At 31.2% G+C, this 18,708-nt stretch overlaps 1 protein-coding gene across 1 annotated transcript in view; it reads left to right on the plus strand.

The window, feature by feature from the left end:
- LOC148304317 (uncharacterized) overlaps positions 1–18,036 on the plus strand; it is a 41,558-nt gene extending 23,522 nt beyond the window's left edge. The window contains exons 2-6 of the mRNA XM_088268535.1: positions 13,590–14,175; positions 15,054–15,572; positions 15,755–15,981; positions 16,769–17,059; positions 17,787–18,036. Coding sequence (XP_088124661.1) covers positions 13,590–14,175; positions 15,054–15,572; positions 15,755–15,981; positions 16,769–17,059; positions 17,787–17,945 — 1,782 coding nt within the window. The 3' untranslated portion in view covers positions 17,946–18,036. The remainder of the gene's footprint in view (positions 1–13,589; positions 14,176–15,053; positions 15,573–15,754; positions 15,982–16,768; positions 17,060–17,786) is intronic.
- Positions 18,037–18,708: the final 672 nt, after the last annotated feature.

Genomic DNA, 18,708 nt, shown 5'->3' on the forward strand with positions numbered 1-18,708 from the left:
TTTAGTTGTTATTTTATTATAATATAATGCAGTTCCACCAAGAAATGTCGGTAAAAGCGTCATTTTACAAAATTTTATCGCGTCCAAGTACTCGTTCACAAATCTGGATTATCTCCAATTAGGAGTTTTTTTTACATTTTTTTGACATCTCAGCATAGATGAGGAAGAAACAAATTCTTCATTTCTTCTTTCAAATTAACCGATAAAATTATAAGCTAAAATAAATTGAAAATGATATTTTCTTGCGTTTCTCAAGTATGTGAATATATAATTGTTGGGTAATATATCCAAAATAAAACAAGGTTTGTTGGATTGAATTCTACATTTATTTATGTATATGTTAATACGTGACGCGTTTCGTCTTCTTAGTACATTATCAAACACTGACGCGTCACGTATTAACATATACATAAATAAATGTAGAATTCAATCCAACAAACCTTGTTTATTTTGGATATATTACCCAACAATTCAATATGGAATTCTACCAACTGTCTGCAGTTACAATAAATATGTGAATATAATCCGATTTGTAAATACAGCAATTTGAATGGGACGGAATGAGTATTCAGACAGGCGAGGCAGGGAGATGTGGCAAAAGGGAATGAAAAATCTGAAGCGGTATCCGTGAAATGGACGCAGAACGTGATGGGCAGATGAAATTGCGATGCAGTGGTCGAGGAAGACCCAGAAACAAATGGAGCAGCGCGCAATGAAGGTGACTTAGCGCAGTGTGTGGATGTAATAGGGAGACTTTCGGATTTTTTTCTCCTCACTCGCTTTGTGCTGAGTTTCGTGGGATGTCTAGGATATGGTGCACGATTCGCCTCCCTTCATCTCGGTCCTAGGACAAGTTGAATTGAGTAGTCCACTTGCAAACCACGTTATGTTTAAAAAAATGTTTTTTTAGCCAATGATTCCAATCGGTAGAAAAGTAAAAATATTGACGTCCATATTTATTTTAACATAATATGCCAAAATTCGTTAAGTTAGGAATTAAATGGAATACAAAAATCGATACTCTTGCTACACTCGCTATGCCTATCCACAGTTCTCTTTCTAAAATCTCTCAAAAAGCTTAAATCGGTAAAAGATTTAATATTCTACCGGTTGCCGCCATTGTCTAAAAAGCTTAATTTTTTAACACAACGTGGTTTGCAAGTGAACTGCTCAATTTTTTTTATTTGGTCTTTCCATTTTGTGGATTACCGTCACTTGGTCGCTTTCCCTCACTAGAAACAATAATTTTTTAATCAAAGTATTTAAAATAATCAAAAAAGTTATTACGTCTGAAAATAAAATACTTGTGAAAACTTTTGGAACCAGGAATCTGTGTATATTGATTTTCTTTTCTAAATATAGGCTCACTCAACCGTTTCATGCATTTTGTAGTCTATATAAATAATAATTGAGTGAATACGATGCTTCATTTAATAAAAAAAAGGTATTTCATTGTAAGGTTTATTATTAATCGATTAAAAAGTAATTACCTCATACACAGAAATATTACATATCGCTCACTCCTTTCAACAACGTCATATATCAAAAAACTTAATTTTTCAGGAGATCGTTTTTAAAGTTTAAAAATATAATAAACTTTTTACTGTACAACAGATCTTTTTAGGTAAAACCTGAAAGTTTTTTCTCCATTTAAAAAATATTTAGTTTATTTAAAAAAATAATTAAACTATACCTTTTCTTCAAAATGCAAAAACAACACTTTCTACCCTGCAGCGGGTAAATATTAAGTTGAAAATATGCCACTTCTGCTGGGATATAGTACATTTTCTGGGCATTCCGAAAACATACACAACTGAAAATTGACGATTTTTGATTTATGACGTTTTTGAAAGGAGTGAGCGATATGTTGAATCAACTCGGAATAAAATATGTTATTTGTTTGATTCATTGAAAAACCGGACTTAGTCCCTAAGGATTTATTTAGATATAATTATATAAAACATATTATGTTGAATATGGATATATTTTATTTTGAAATTATTATATTGTTTTGTCGTTCGATTGATAACGATTCGTGAATAGGAATGTTTATTTTATCGATAACATTTTTTTATAGTTTCACCTTTGTCGCGGGTTTTGTTCGGGTCATTAATTATTGTTTATTTTGTCATATTTTTATGCGTTTTTTTATCTGTGCTACTAAAAATATTTTTGTGATATGGAATTTACACACGTAATATAAAAATTATAAATGTAATCATAACAACTCAACAGCATGCTCTGTGAAAGTATTGAATCTGGCATACCTCAGGGTACTCTGTTAGGACCGTTATTATTTATTCTCTGTGTAAACTAAATTTCTAGTTTAAACCTGCATGGCAAAATCTCCCGTGCGGACGATACCGTATTATTGATAAAACCAAGAACGTGGGAGAGCTAAAGAATTAAATTAATGATGACATGAATAAATAAAATAAAATATTTTTTGACTCAGTGTCATCAAATATAGCATATTATGTATCTTTTACAATACATCTCTGTGGTCTTTCAGATTCGCTATTCGCATTGATCGAAACATATTCGCTATTCGCATAATTTAGTATATCGCTCACTCCTTTCAAAAACGTCATAAATCAAAAAAACTTGATTTTTCAGGAGAACGTTTTTAAAGTTTAAAAATATAATACAATGTATTAAAAATAAATATCAAGCCACTTATTGAACTTTTTTCTGAGCAACAGATATTTTTAGGTAAAACCTGAAGGTGTTTTCTCCATTTGAAAAATATTTAGTTTATTTAAAAAAATAATTAAACAATACCTTTTCTTCAAAATGAAAAAACAACATTTTCTTCCCTGTAGCGGGTAAATATTAAGTTAAAAATATGATTCTTTTTCTGGGGTATAGTACATTTTCTAGGCATTCTGAAAACATGCATAACTCAAAATTGACGATTTTTGATTTATGACGTTCTTGAAAGGAGTGAGCGATATGCGTAAACATACAAAAACTGTCGCGTACTAAAATATTTTGGTGTATATTGCTCGTTATATATATAAAAATATGATGTGGAAATCCTAAACAATTGCACAGTTAAGAGAATAATAAAACTTGTATGGGTATGTACCTACGAGTATTTATGCGACTACAAAATATAATTTAACCTTAAAGGCAATCAAAATAGTTTATTTCGCATGAATTATTTTACACAGCGGAATTATTGAGTAGGGTGATCCTGCGAGATGCATTTGCAACCTCATGACAGAAGAAAATATTTGATTTTCCAATAATACGTATTACACCAGTTGCTGGTAGTTGTAATATTTTATATAATATGTCGTTGACTATTCGACTGTCAAAACTCAAAACACAGTAAGGGACATTTTTTTGTAGTACGTTTTTTTTGCATTTTTGGACTAAGTAGATTCTACTTAGTCCAAAAATGCAAAAAAAACGTACTACAAAAAAGATGTCCCTTACTGTATTTTAATTTTGGACAGCCGTATTGTACCTCGCATTGTACATCTTCATTTGCCAAAATTTTGAAAGAATTTATTTTTAAAAAAAAATATAGATTAATGAAATCAAGATAGTTTAGCATATTCATGAATTGTGTAAAAACAACAAAAAAATAAACCAATTATGGGTTTCGCTGATAACAAAAGAAAATATTTTTAATTTGGGTAAATTGGGGTAAACATAATCTAAAGTAAAAGAAAAATTATCACAGGAAATACACATTATGAATTCGGGTAATCAAGAAACCAAAAAATTTTCATAATTTTTGCAAGATCTAGGAGTATCACGGATACATGTTAAAGGTGATTTTTCGAATTTGCGTATATTTTTTTTTTGTTTTTTTACCCATAAAAAATGTAAGTTATTATTTTTTTGCTTATAGTTTAATTTTCCGAAGTATGTTATCATTTATCGTAAGTTAAGTGGTGATTTATGAATATTCTCGTGTTAGGCTATGGTAGATATATCCTCAGTGCTTATCGCGCCTTGACTGTATCAAGGTTTTTCCTAGATTTCCTGCTCTGCCAATTTTATCACTAATTTCCCGCAGTTAGCTATGTCTATATCTTTGTTCGCTGTGCTGGAAAGGGTAGGGTTTGGTTCACTTAGGGCCTACGTGAAGCGAGTTCTTCAGAGAACCGCCCTTCTCCCTCCTACAACGTAGGGCACTGCCATCAGCTCTAGGTAGGTCTATTTTGGCGTAGACGAGCCCGAGCTTAAAATAATAACTTACATTTCTTATGGGTAAATTAACAGCAAAACCTTATACATAAATTCGAAAAATCACCTTTAATCCCGGATACTCCCGGATGTTAAAAATTATCAAGTCAATGCGCATGATGTCCGCGGAATCAATTTCAAATTTGATTGTACATATTCCCAATTTTTAACATTTTGTCTATTAAATTTTCAGTTGGTAGTTCCGAAAAATCGTATATTTCTATAATCCATATCCTCGCTTTTTGTTCGCTTCGTGTTGTTTATCTTGAACTAGATTGTCAAGCATTACTTTTTGATGCCAGATTTCCGTTTAAAATTTACCGATTTTGATGATTTCGTCAAATATTTTTATTGAAAAAAGTACTTAGCGTATGTGGAAAAATCCAACTAACTAACAATAACTATCAATATTATACTGTTTGCTATTCACAATCTATACAATTTATGTGTAAGATTTTAAATGCATATTTAAAAAATACTAATTACACGCTGTGATAAGGTATTGTACAAATTATGTAATTTAGCCAAATGGAAATGTCTGAGTTAGGTAACTAAATCCCATATAAAAATACGTAAAATTTTAATTAACACGTTTCTTTGTACCTAAATTGAAATTGTCGTGATATTTTTTTTAAATAACAGGCAAAGCAATTTCATAAATAACATATATTTGTTAACACTGTTTGTTTTAGTACCTGCTGCTTTCTGACATGACATGATATTATTGAATTGTCATACTTCATATTTTAAATTAGCAAATAAAGAAGTAAGATTCACCATTATGTGTAGGTATATCGTGTTTCTTCACCTTTAAAAGGGTATAATTATTTTATCCGCGGACCTAACTTATAATTTACGAGTGGATCGTTAATAAACTCAGATTGAAGTAACTCTAAGTTAGTTAACCATAAAGAATCGTGATTTTAATCATCCAATTTTGTTTTAATCGATTATAATTTTTCCTTTGTGGTTTCGTTAAATAAAGTCACTATTATTAACGCTATTATAAATTAGTTGTTTCTCCGAAGATCCGATATGTTTTTAAACGATGAAATAAATCAATCTTCTATTTTTTTGCACTGATTTAAAAAAATAATTTTTACTAATCTTCATTCGAGTTCTATTAATTGATATATTAAAATTGAACTATTAATCCAATCAAGTTGTAATTCATAAATAAACGCCAGGAAAAACCACAACATCCGTTAAGGGAAGTCACTTTCATCAATATCAATACAATTACACAAGTATTAAAAAAATGTTTGCTTTGTTATATCATTTTATTCACGGAACCACATAGAAACTTCGTAAGCTGGAAAGTAACAAAGTAAAGTAAAGTAACACGAAATATTACAGATTTTTAAAAAATGAGTGCAATTTTTAAAACGTTTTATAAATTTCATTTTAGACTATCACAGGGTAAAGCATTTACAGATGATTCGAAACGTATTTTATGTCTTATTTCTTTTGAACTGTGTAGTTTTTTTTTACATATTGTAAAATATATCACGGCGGACTCTTGTTTACTTTTTGACACAGAATATTTTTTTCTTAAAATATTATTTGTTTTGGTATTACTTACTTAGCTTTAGTATTCTTCCCCTATTGCACGTTTCGCGGTTATTATCTATATTAGTATTTGTGTACGATGGACCATAATATTTTCTTGAAAAAAAAAGCTAAAACTTCTTTAGGCGCTGTTGACCGAAATGACGGAGTTGTGTTAATAAACCCAGGATTAGTATTATGTGGGAAGTTTCGTGGGTGGGATAGCATTTTTTGCATTATGTCTTGATTTTTTTTATTTTTGCGTAAAATGCACTGTTCTGGAAAACACGTTTGGATTTATGTTCCTATTGAATTTTGAGGGTATTTAAATTGAAATCGAAATAAAAGTATATTTTATTACTTATTATTGATTGATGGTCATAATTGGGTACTTTGTATTATATATTATCAAGGTTATTTAAAATAAAAAGGTACCGGAACTCACATCATGTCAAGCTTTTTACTAAAAAAATAGTTCAATACAATATCATATTTCATCATCTAGACAAATTATATTAATATATATATTGTAATTATGTAAGTGCAAACATTGTATCGTCTAATTGATTTTGAAAATTAAAAAAATATATATCCATGAAAAAATGTGCCGGAACTCCGTTCCACTGCGTTACATGAAAAAAGGATATTATTGTAACTCTTCTTAATGAAGCTATCACGAATTTCACTTCATCGTTTTGAAATAAAATGATGAAGTGAAATTTGATCTGGTACACCATTTGAATAATGGTTTTCGTATAATTATTTGATATATTAAATTATGTGTTTTAATCGCAGGCAAATATGGTTTTACTAATAAAGTTATCGTCTTAATGGTTTCATGCATCGCGCTGTGAGAAATGTAATTCCGCCTTTCGAGTAAGTGAAATCGTGTCCTTTTTCTTGAATGTCCAGTCACATTTGCAAGGCGGATGATATATGTACATATTGTACTACTGTCGGTAAAACTATAACCAAATGAGCTGATCAAAAATCGAAACAAATTCGTACCTAGACGGTAGTTTTTATTATGCATATATTCATATCGGAGAGTCGCTAGCTTTGAACGATCCGTACGTGAGTTTGTGTCGCTATGTTTGTACTAATTCATTTCGGTTCTCGTTGTTCTATCCTCTTCCGTTTAGCATGCTCCAGTATCATGTAACTTTCGCTCGCGCCTTCTAAGTTACGTTTACGAGTTGAATTTGCCGCCGCATTGATTCGTGGCCTCGTTGATTGGACGTGGCTTCTTTCCGTTTAAATTATACATTCTCGACCTGTACGATTTTCAGCTCCTTCGACCTTGAATACGAACACAAACAGTAAACATCACATATTGTCACATTGTAGAAGAATATGCTGGAAGTTACACCTTCGTATGAAATGTGGGCAAAGAGTGGAATCCAAAGTTCATCTAAGTGCTAAAAATTACCTCATGAATGCTGGATATATTGTATATATGGATGTATATCTCGCCTTCGGGAATTATTTTGGTAAAAAAAACATGTGGAAGCATTAGTGCCAGTATTTAGATAGCAATTCAATGTAATTTTTACCAATTGTTTTACCAATTTGTTTCAACTCTTAATTGTATTTTCTTATACAGCATCCATTCACTGCTGGGTGAAGGTCTCCTTCATTGCGTGCTATTTGTTGGGGTTCTGGACCCTCGTCGGGCACTCCTTTCTGAGAATATTGGCCTAGTATAAGTTTTGAGACTGGTCATCACTCCAGAATTTTTCTTCTCCACTCGCCACCCCCTCGTCAACCTCAATAATCAATTACACGCTTTAATTTTTGTTTTCCTCTCTCTCTGCGCAACTTGTAGTTGCTGAATGGTCTGCTTGGTGAGGTTTTATTTCTCCACTCCATACGTCATAACAGGTCACTGCTCATAAGCTTTGATTTTGATGTTAATTGGCACATCATTTTTGTATAATTCTGAAAGTTTCCCTACGCAACCTATCTTAGCTGAATTAGTCGTTTTGTTTCTCGGACTCGTCACTTTTTGTCGAGTGTGAGTGGTTGGGCCAACTTCACATTTTCATCTAGGCGGCTGATCTTGTCATAAAGCGTAAATGGTCTGTGGAAGTGTAATTGTATTTTTTATGCAGAATATATCGTAGTCGTACAGGAGAAAGTGACCAACTAACAAAACGTAAAATGTTCAGGTGGGCCACTTAAGTCACTTTTGCTTGGCAAGAAAATAAACATGCAGTTAGTAATTTTTAACAAATCAATATATTATAATTCCATATCCTTTGGGATTTTTTTTCAGGGCAATATTAAGCTAGTAAGATATCAAATAGTCAATGATCACGTTTTTGTAAAAAATGCACTAGGTCACTTTCTCCTGTATGACTACGATATGTATGTACAATGGTGGGCTTATTGCTAAGAGCCATTATCTTCAATCCAATCAAAAATAGGCTAATGATAATGGTGAATGTTTGAACCTTATACTGTCTTTAGAAATTAGGAGGTTGGTAATTCTTGCACGTGAAAAAAATATCACTTGATGAAAACAAGGAAGGCAAAGGAAGCAGGATTAGGTAAACAGTTCAATGGTAGAAGAAACCGAGGAAGAATGATATGACGGACAGTTAGAGTTCCAAAGATAGATACTAATATTTCAGGCGTTTCTTGAAAGTCATCAGATATGGTGCATTGTTCAAATGAAGTGGTAATTCATTCCGTGGGCTGGCCGCTTGGACAGAAAACGAATTACTGCATAAATGTGCCATGACGAGGGATGAAAAGTCATCTCTCCCGGGAAGAACGAATAATTATTATCACTTTTAATGTTTTTAAAAACGATTTATATGATCTCAACCTGTTGCTTGGCTTTGCATTTATGGTTATGTCTCCTCGAGGGCTTTGGAAGTAATAATGCAAAATAAATGTATTTTTAGACGGTTCTGACTCGTTCGCAAGCACCAGCAATATCAGACGATTAAGTATTTGGTCATTTATAGGCGCACTTTTTTTAGTCCTCGTAAAAAGGAACAAATGGACGTGAAACCGCCATCGTTAACTCCAAGGGGTCGTTGACTCAAGTTTGGACACCATCATTGTGAAACAGTTAGCTATATATATATATATATATATATATATATATATATATATATATATATATATATATATATATACATATATATATATATATATATATATATATATATATATATATATATATATATATATATATATATTTATATATATATATATATATATATATATATATATATATATATATATATATATATATATATATATATTTTATATATATATATATATATATATATATATATATATATATATATATATATATATATATATATATATATATATATATATATATATATATATATATATATATATATATATATATATATATATATATATTTATATATATATATATATATATATATATATATATATATATATATATATATATATATATATATATATATATATATATATATATATATATATATATATATATTTATATTTATATATATATATATATTTATATATATATATACATATATATATATATATATATATATATATATATATGTAATAAAATAACTAGGTACCTACCTATACATTTTATTAAGTACTTATAAATAGTACCTACATAAAACAGTTCTACCAGATGTCGCATGCGTCGCTCAGAATTAAACAAAAGACTTCCGATAATATTATTAACTGTCAGAATCAGATAGATAGATAGATAGATAGATATAAAATTTATTATAAAGATAAATTAAGAATAAACTTTAAGAATAAACATTAATTACAAAGCAACACATTGTTTATTTTATTATTATACACCCACTTTACATATTATTTACACTTAATTTTCAAAAGGAAAATATTACCACGTTATAAAACGACAATTTTGTTAATTGGAAATGGATTATGAAACATTAGATGTATTAAAACAATTACTACAATATGTTCGGAGTGAGAGAGAAAAATCAGAAGATGATCAAAGAAAACGATTAGAAGATAATCAAAGAAGACATGGAAATTTAAGAACTAGTGATAAAATTAAAAATAAAAATCATGTGAAAAAAATTTCTACAAAATATAAAATAAAATATACTCCAGAAAAGAAGAATTTCGAAGCAGATTGTGTGAGCAGGAATCCAGTATTAGAATCGAAGGAAAATGCAAATGAACAATTAAAAGTTGTAAATTTGGTTAAATTAGAAGATATTTTAAAAGATCAGAATAAAAATGAAGACATACAAATAACACAGAAACAGTGCTTGAAAAATGAAAATAAAAATAAAGTAGAAAAAACTTCTACGAAAGATGAAATAAAATATACTCCAGGAAAGAAAAATTTAGAAGTAGATTGTCTAAGCCGGAACCCAGTTTTAGAATCGAATAAAAATGCAGATGAACAATTAAAAGTTTTACATTTGGTTATATTAGAAGATACTTTAAGAGATCTGAATAAAAATGAAGGAATTCAAAAGAAAAAAACAAATGGATTGAGAAAAACTGTGTCTACTTTAAAAGGGTCAAGAAGCAAAAAAAAAAAAAAAAAAAAAAAAAAAAAAAAAAAAAAAAAAAAAAAAAAAAAAAAAAAGAAAGAAAAAAAGAAAGAAAAAAAAAGAAGGAAAAAAGATAGGAGGAAAAAAAAAAAAAAAACTTTATCATATCACTAAACTTATACCAGTCCCTTCACTACAAGAAGATGATCCGGAGGACGAGTGAAAATTTTACTATGAATTTTCATCCCCAAGGGGGGAGATGTAATAAAATAACTAGGTACCTACCTATACATTTTATTAAGTACTTATAAATAGTACCTACATAAAACAGTTCTACCAGATGTCGCATGCGTCGCTCAGAATTAAACAAAAGACTTCCGATAATATTATTAACTGTCAGAATCAGATAGATAGATAGATAGATAGATATAAAATTTATTATAAAGATAAATTAAGAATAAACTTTAATTATAAACTTTAATTACAAAGCAACACATTGTTTATTTTATTATTATACACCCACTTTACATATTATTTACACGCAATTTACAAAAGAAAAATATTACCACGTTATATATATATATATATATATATATATATATATATATATATATATTTATATATATATATATTTATATATATATATATATATATATATATATATATATATATATATATATATATATATATATATATACATATATATATAGATATATATATATATATATTTATATATGTATATATATATATGTATATATATATATATATATATATATATATATATATATATATATATATATATATATATATATATATAAATATATATATATATATACATAAGTGTACATTTGGCTACCATACTGGCGGTACCAGGTTCGATTCCCAGGGGGGGGGTTGAAATTATGTTAATATATGTTTTTTCACTCTAATATTTATTTATTATTACTCTGGACTGATAGCTGAAGCGCAGGACTGAGCATCTTGCTTTCATATAATGAAAGAGTATTAAATTCAGAGAGATATATTTCAAATAATAAACACATGCTATGAACGAGGTCGACGTATTTTCCGTCGAAAAAAATTCCAACCGTTTTGATTCGAACTGTTGATAATGCGCCCTGTTTAATTATCCCGTGGTTTGTTTGGATGCTCATATTTCCGACGATCTGGTCTGGTCGCACGTTGGTTGTTTGATAGCAATATGTTATATAGCAGGGATGGCGAACCTATGGCGAGCGTGCCATAGGTGGTACGCGAGACGGTTTTGCATGGCACACGAATGAAGAGAAAAAAAAATGTCAGTTTGTGGTCCCGTAGTTAGTGTCGCAGACTCTTAAGTCAGAGTTTCTCGGCTCGAACCTCCAACACCGAACTCTACCACAATTACACAGATACCTATTTCTAATAATGAGCCGCTAAGGCTCACAGAAATAGTATGAAATTGAAATATTTGCGTAAATAATAAAAACACAAATATTTCTCTTAGAAAAAGTGATAACACAAAAAATATAAAATGTTTAGACTTACAGACGAAAGTACTACTGCTTGTATTCTATTAAAAGCTACCAGCTATGAACCCGATAAAAAATGTTGGCATCTAGCATCCAACAACAAAAATCTCAATAATAATGAATTTTTGGGAATAAGTATTTTTTATTTATTTATTTTATTTTGCCATTTCGATGTTTTGTTTATATTAAAAATCTGAAATTACACAAACATTTGATGCATTTTTATTTCCATGGCATGTGACACGCGACATATTATTATATCGAAAAAATTTTTTTTGGCACTCAGGCTCAAAAAGGTTCGCCATCCCTGTTGTATAGTGTGCCTATAGGTACATATTGCTCGTATTGGCCGGAGCCGTGTTCCGTTAGCTGCCCGCGAGCTGAATACGGAATCGTGGAAACTGGGGTCACACATGATACATGAAACGCCATTAATTACCTCTCTCACAACTATATCGGTGCAAGTCAAATCTACAATTTTTAAAATAAACAACAATTATTATTCGATTATGATTAATGATTATTTAACAGCCCATATCAATGGCAATTGTGGTCGTCCTCACTAAAACGTTACATTTCCATTGAAAATGATTTTAAGTTATCAGGAATTCGAGCTTGTAAAATGGTTACGTTTTGATGCAATTTAATGATTTCATATTGGTATAACACAGGATTGATCACGTTTTGTCGCAATTTTAATTATTATTTCGATACAATACAGTAAACAAAAAAGATTTGCATTGAAAGGATTTTTTTGTGCAATATTGGAAATGTTACTTTTTGGTGACGACCTCCACAATTACAGTACATATTGTTATTTAAGTATTACAGTACATATTGTTTTTTATTTTATTTTTAAATATAATATATCATGGGCGTTTAAATTTAATTAATCAAGTTTTAAACATAAACTGTCTCGTAATATTATAACTATGACTGTTTTACCGATAAATATGATACACATAATTATTTCGCACGTATTTTATCGAGTGTCTAGATCAGAAATGTGATAAATTGACAAGAAAACTGAAAAAAAAAACAGTAAAACATTACGCCTGGGTAAAGTTTTGAATTATAACTGATTTTAGTTGAGATTTTAACCAAAAGGATAATTCTAGCCTTACAGGGACATCTTTGGTCAAGTGCCATTAATAAATTTGTGTAAAAATAATAAGAAAGAATGCATTACCAAAAGTTTTCTTTTTCAACTGATTTGTAGATATCACTCGAAAGCGTCTTTATAATATGGACTACCCATGGACGGAGGTGTGGATCCGCAGTGATTCCTCGTCCGACTGTTTTTTTTAATTACGGCAATCTAAATATTAATATTATTATCTAAATTCGTACCGAATTCCCGAGAATTTTTCGTTATGATTACATGAAGATTAACGATTTAATTTATTTTAAATATTGTCTTAAAAGTGTAGATTTTTTTTTGTATAATTGTGAACCTTTTATAGCAACTTTGTTTGCGACGAATTTTGAAGGTGAAGACTACAGCATATAGCCCTTGGGTGTTGAAGTAATTCCATATGTCGGAGTTATTGGAAAATATGTATATTTTTAAAGATTATTTGTTGATGTCCAAAAATAAAGATCTATTTAATTGATTATTATTATTACATGTGGTTTTTTTTAACTAAGAGTTTAATCTCATTTCTCATTTTTATAATTTAGAGGTGCTCATGTCGCAGTTTTAGTCCATCGACAGTTGGAGACAACGAGCACCAAAACTAGAGCTGTTTGCAAGCGCCCAGTGTTGCCTCTGAGAATATTGTTTCAATGACAGAATTAAATAACATATGAATTTTACATTTTTTAGGATAATTCAGTTGAAGCCGATCTAGATACACGAAAAAAATCTGCAATGGCTTCCCAATCATCAATTAAGACTGACAAGGATCCATCTATTTATGAACTCAAACAATCTCTTAGTGAAGTAACAAATGGAAAAATTGAAGAGAAGAAACAATCTTTCACATTGCCGGATGAATCTAAACATTCAAAGTTAATTAATGCGCTTCGAGAAGAATTGAAAGAAAAAAATGAAAGACTACATAGCATACAAATGCAACATGAAAATTTGGCCGACTCCAGTCGATTAACAAGAAGTGTTAATGAAGAACTATCGAGGGATAACAAATTTCTAGAAACTCAACTTAACGAAAAAGAGGCAGTCATTGAAAAGCTTTGGAAAGAATTAGAATCATCTAAGTTAGATAAGAGTCTCGTAGTCTTAAATGAATCAAAATTTAAGGAGGACATAGCTCATTTCAAAGAAGAGAAGAAACAATTTCTGCTCCAATCCAGTAAAGATCAAATCAAAATTCAAGATCTACAAAGGCAGTGTAAGGAGATGGAAGGAATCCTTGCTAGGAGACATCCTGATTCAGTGTCAGCATTAATAGGTAAGTCACATAAACAGATTCTATGATAGCATTGATTTTTTTATTAGTATTCAAGTAACACATTTTGATTTAACTTAATCCAACCATACTATGTCACTGTGATCATCATCAGGTATATCCATTTTTTAAACATACCCATGGTATTTTATACAGTTATTATTTAAAAATATACAGTACATGGTGGGATTCCTTCTTGTATTTTACCCTTTGTACTCCATTAGTGCTGTTTCAGTTTTACTCGGTAGTTTGAGAATTCCCTGTAATCGCATGCAGTATTAGTAATTTCAAAATTATGCACAATTTTGTTGCTTTGATACTCATGTATAATCTCACGGCGCCTTTGATATCATTACAGTATGTTTTAAGGTGATCTCTTTTAATGCTGGTTTTTTTAAGCGCTGGAACTTATTGTAATGTATCCCCAACACTAAACGGCGTCTATCTGTACTAGACATTTAATTGGTTTCTAAAGTATCTCAACAAGTTTTCTCAATAATGCTCCCTATCTACTTATTTTCAATGATAACTTTGGAAGTGATTGACATTTCACTCTCCTGGAAACAATACTGCTCTTCTTTTTCTGGTGCCTCTCCAATTGATGAATGTTGGCTGTTATACTGTGTGTTATGCAGCCAGGACTTCCTCTTTCTGCCTAGGCCTACTCTGACTTCCACTTTCTCTATCATTATTTCCCGAAGAACTTGGTACCGCTCATGTCTCATCATATGTCTTGGGCACTCAAATTTCCTAAGTTTGATGTCACTAATTGGCGAGTTTTCCCGATTCTTCCTAGAACCTTTTTATTCATCGTCTAGAATTATTTCCACTAGGGTATAATAACATATATCTTACAAGTGAGAAAAAACTCTTTTTTTCAGTGGCTTCAAAACATCCTACATTAGGACATAATACAAAAACGTTGCTCGAAAATAGAATTTCTTTCCTCGAACAAGAATTAAAAGAGCAAGAAAACAAATATCAATCCGCCTTAACCACAGTGCAGGAAAAAGTGAATGCCATGAGAATTAACTATGAAACTCACATCGGGGACTTAGAGAATCAAGTTGTGAGTCTGCAGCATATTAATTCTGAGCTCAAGGAGCTTAGTAAACCTAAAATCACAAGGAGCGTGACTGTCCAGACGGAAAAGGCCACCGCTCCGGTAGCTATCCAAACCCAAATTGTTAAACCTTCATCAGCCAAAACTTCTAAGACACTACCTACCAACGATAGGGCTGGCAGCTCTTTGTCTAGGGAAGACAGCCATAGCCATTTAGTTGCAACAGTTCGAGGGTTAAATACAGAAATAGCACAGAAAGAGAAGACTATTACAAGGCTTAACAGAGAGTTGGAGGATGCTAAGAAACTTGTGGCAAAATTGCAAAAGGATAAAGAGGGTTTGTATAATTTCGCTTCTTTGTACCATAAATTATTTTTAAAATTACATCATGCTGATAGAATACATCTTTGAGGCCTGGAATAGTACCAGTCTTTTTTTAGTTCTGTGATTTTTTAATCTGATTTCTTTTCAATCAATTGTCACCCCAATATTTTAAAATAGTATGTTTTGCATCCACAGGTTCTAAGGGAAGTTCAGAAAAAGTGATGGGTAAAAAAACAACTGGAAAAGCTAACACTGCAAGATCCACAAGGTCATCTACAGAAGCATTAAATCCTCGTCTGAAGTGCAACAAGGGGAATGAAGTGAGGAAAGTAGAACAAGATGAAGCTGGCGATTCAGTCAAGAAAGATCTAATTACATTGCAAACTGATTATGAATGTTTGAAGAAAAAGAGAATCGAAGATGTGAGTTTTGTTGCTTTAGCTATCTAATAATTACATTATTTTTAAAATTTCTATCTAATGATTATCTATTATCTAATGCTATAATTAGCATAAACACACATCCATATGTGTTCTCACACATGCTAGTACGAGTATAGGTATCCAACCCCCAGTGCCCAGTTATTGCTGGTGTTCTCCCTTTTCTTTCCAACAGTCCCTACCATTCCCCTTTTCATTTCCATTCCTATGTAGCAGTAATGTCCTTCACTTTGCATCATATACATATATTCCACTCCCATAGTCAAGAATCTATAGCGCAGGACTAATCACCTTCTTGTCACATAATTGGCAATCAAGCTAACACCGCTACAGTGTCAATCCAATTTCATTCCATTTACACCATTGAGTGTAGATAGTAGTTGGAAGATTTTTTTATATAGAGCTTAGAATTGGTCCTCAAAATTAAATGATACACTTTTTATTTAAATTCAAATGTTTACCCTTACTGGTCCAATGTCGAATCTCATTCGACATAAATTTTTTCCTCGTAGGTCCTATGTCGAACGTCATTTGACATTATTTTATTATCAGTATTATTAATGTAAAATGCAAGGTCACTTTTTTTCACTCGTATTTATTACAGTATGTGGAGCAGAGGACAAATGATTTTTTGCCCATTTGAATGAGTAACCGTTTACCTGGAAGGGATACAAAAGGGTCAATTTAGATGCTAGCTCTGCTCACGCGGTGCTGAAGATGAGAAGTTTAAACCGGTTTTATTTGTTTTTAAACATATATTTTTTTCCAGCTTTTTGCCTTGCAAACAGCTCACGAGAAGGAATTGATGAACCTAAATGTAAAAGTTTTGCCACTAAAAGATGACATTTCTACTTTAAACACAACGGTAGAATTACTTCATAATCAAATTAAGCTGATGGACGAGCAGTTATCGGTTATCGTCATGGAGAGAGATCACTACAAACACAAGGCTGAACTGTTGAACTCCAAGTTGAACTTCCCATCGGAATGCCAGACTGATAGATCGACAAAATGTAACAGTAAAGCATCAGAAAAGGATTATAACATGTTGAAATTTAAGGTATTAGAAAACAAAATTAATAATAAAAACTCAGGGTATTTAGTACAAATGCATCGAACAAAATATATTTAAGTCTTTCTGATGTAAAATTGGATTTCGTGGCATACAAAAGTATGCATAGGATTTGTAGATATCTTGATAACAGTCCCTCGGGGGTTAAATATTGTATTTTTGATATTTTTCAATATTATTTTAATTTTTAATTTTATTTATAAGGGAATAACCCGCAAAGTCCCTACTTTAAGAGGCTTGTCTGGGATAAGGATAATTGTATTGTATTATGATAATTGTATTAAGGATTGTAAGGATAGGGAAGGTAAATTTGAAAAATACATCTCAAACACCCAGACCAATTGAAAATAAATCTTTCTTGAATTCATTTTGCCATAGGCGGGAATCGAACCCGCGACGCCAATTTCTCAGTCGAGCATCTACTCAACTACTCCACAGCGCCTGTCTAATGTCATATCTTAACATAAACGAATAAAAATATAGAAGTCCGGGTATTTACAGGGATTGACAACCATACTACTCAAATTTTGAGAGTCGTCAAAATTATATGACAAGTGTTTGGACACACTCGAAATGTTGAATCTTGTATTTGTGTACAAATTTTTGACATTTGTGCTCAAAAGATTGTTTTGAAAATCTAATACATTTATAAGACTAAACAAGTTATTAAATATAAGTTGCACATCTTTTGTTTTATGTCCTTTGTACGTTGCAGGTCGCCGAACTAGAGAAGCGTTACGAAGGGCGGGAGCTTCGGTTGAAAACCCTCGTGGACTCTTTGGCAAGGCTCAAGGACTCTCAGTTCCAGCCATCTAGTCTGGACTCGGGACGCTGTACCGACAGGCTTAACCTACCCACTCAGTATCCTTATTAGCACAGTTTGTGCGGGCTTCGCGGCAAACTCACTGGTGGCTGCGTCAGACAAAAACCAGAGGAAAATAAACCCAACCTTAATTTTACAAAAATCGCTATATGTACAGTGGAACCATTCAAAATGAGCACCTTTCGTTATGAGTAATTTGCAACATTTTGAGTGTGTCCAAACACTTGTTCACAAAATCTGGATTATCTCCAATTACAGGAGTCATTTTCATATTATTTTTTGACATCTCATCAAAGATGAAGAAGAATATGGAAGTCTGGGCATTTACGGGGCTGACGACCGTCATAGGCTGGTTTAAGTGATCACTTTACACACATGTAACATTCACCAATTCTACCCATTATTGACGTGTGTAAAGTGATCACTTAAACCAGCCTATGACGGTCGTCAGCCCCGTAAATGCCCAGACTTCCATATTCTTCTTCATCTTTGATGAGATGTCAAAAAATAATTTTAAAAAAATTTGCATAGCAAGCAAAAAAAACTGATAAAGTTGCTCCCTAAACGATTTCACATTATGAGCTATACAGAAAAGGCAAGTTCTCTTTTCGAGATATTCACTTGTGGGCCGGGAATTCCGCGTCAGTTGAAACAAAAAAGGTTTCGCTTAAGGAGTAAAATTCTGTAGCGAATTACGCTCATTATGAGAGGTTCCACTGTATATTCCAAAGTATCGATATTTTTTTGAATAAATATTCAAATTCACACTTACCATATTATATTGCTCCACAGTATTGTTTTTATTGAGATAAAA

This window comes from Brachycentrus maculatus, unplaced genomic scaffold (assembly GCF_059751285.1).
Source record: "Brachycentrus maculatus isolate JH-2025_06_01 unplaced genomic scaffold, ASM5975128v1 h1tg000326l, whole genome shotgun sequence".
Taxonomy (NCBI): domain Eukaryota; kingdom Metazoa; phylum Arthropoda; class Insecta; order Trichoptera; family Brachycentridae; genus Brachycentrus; species Brachycentrus maculatus.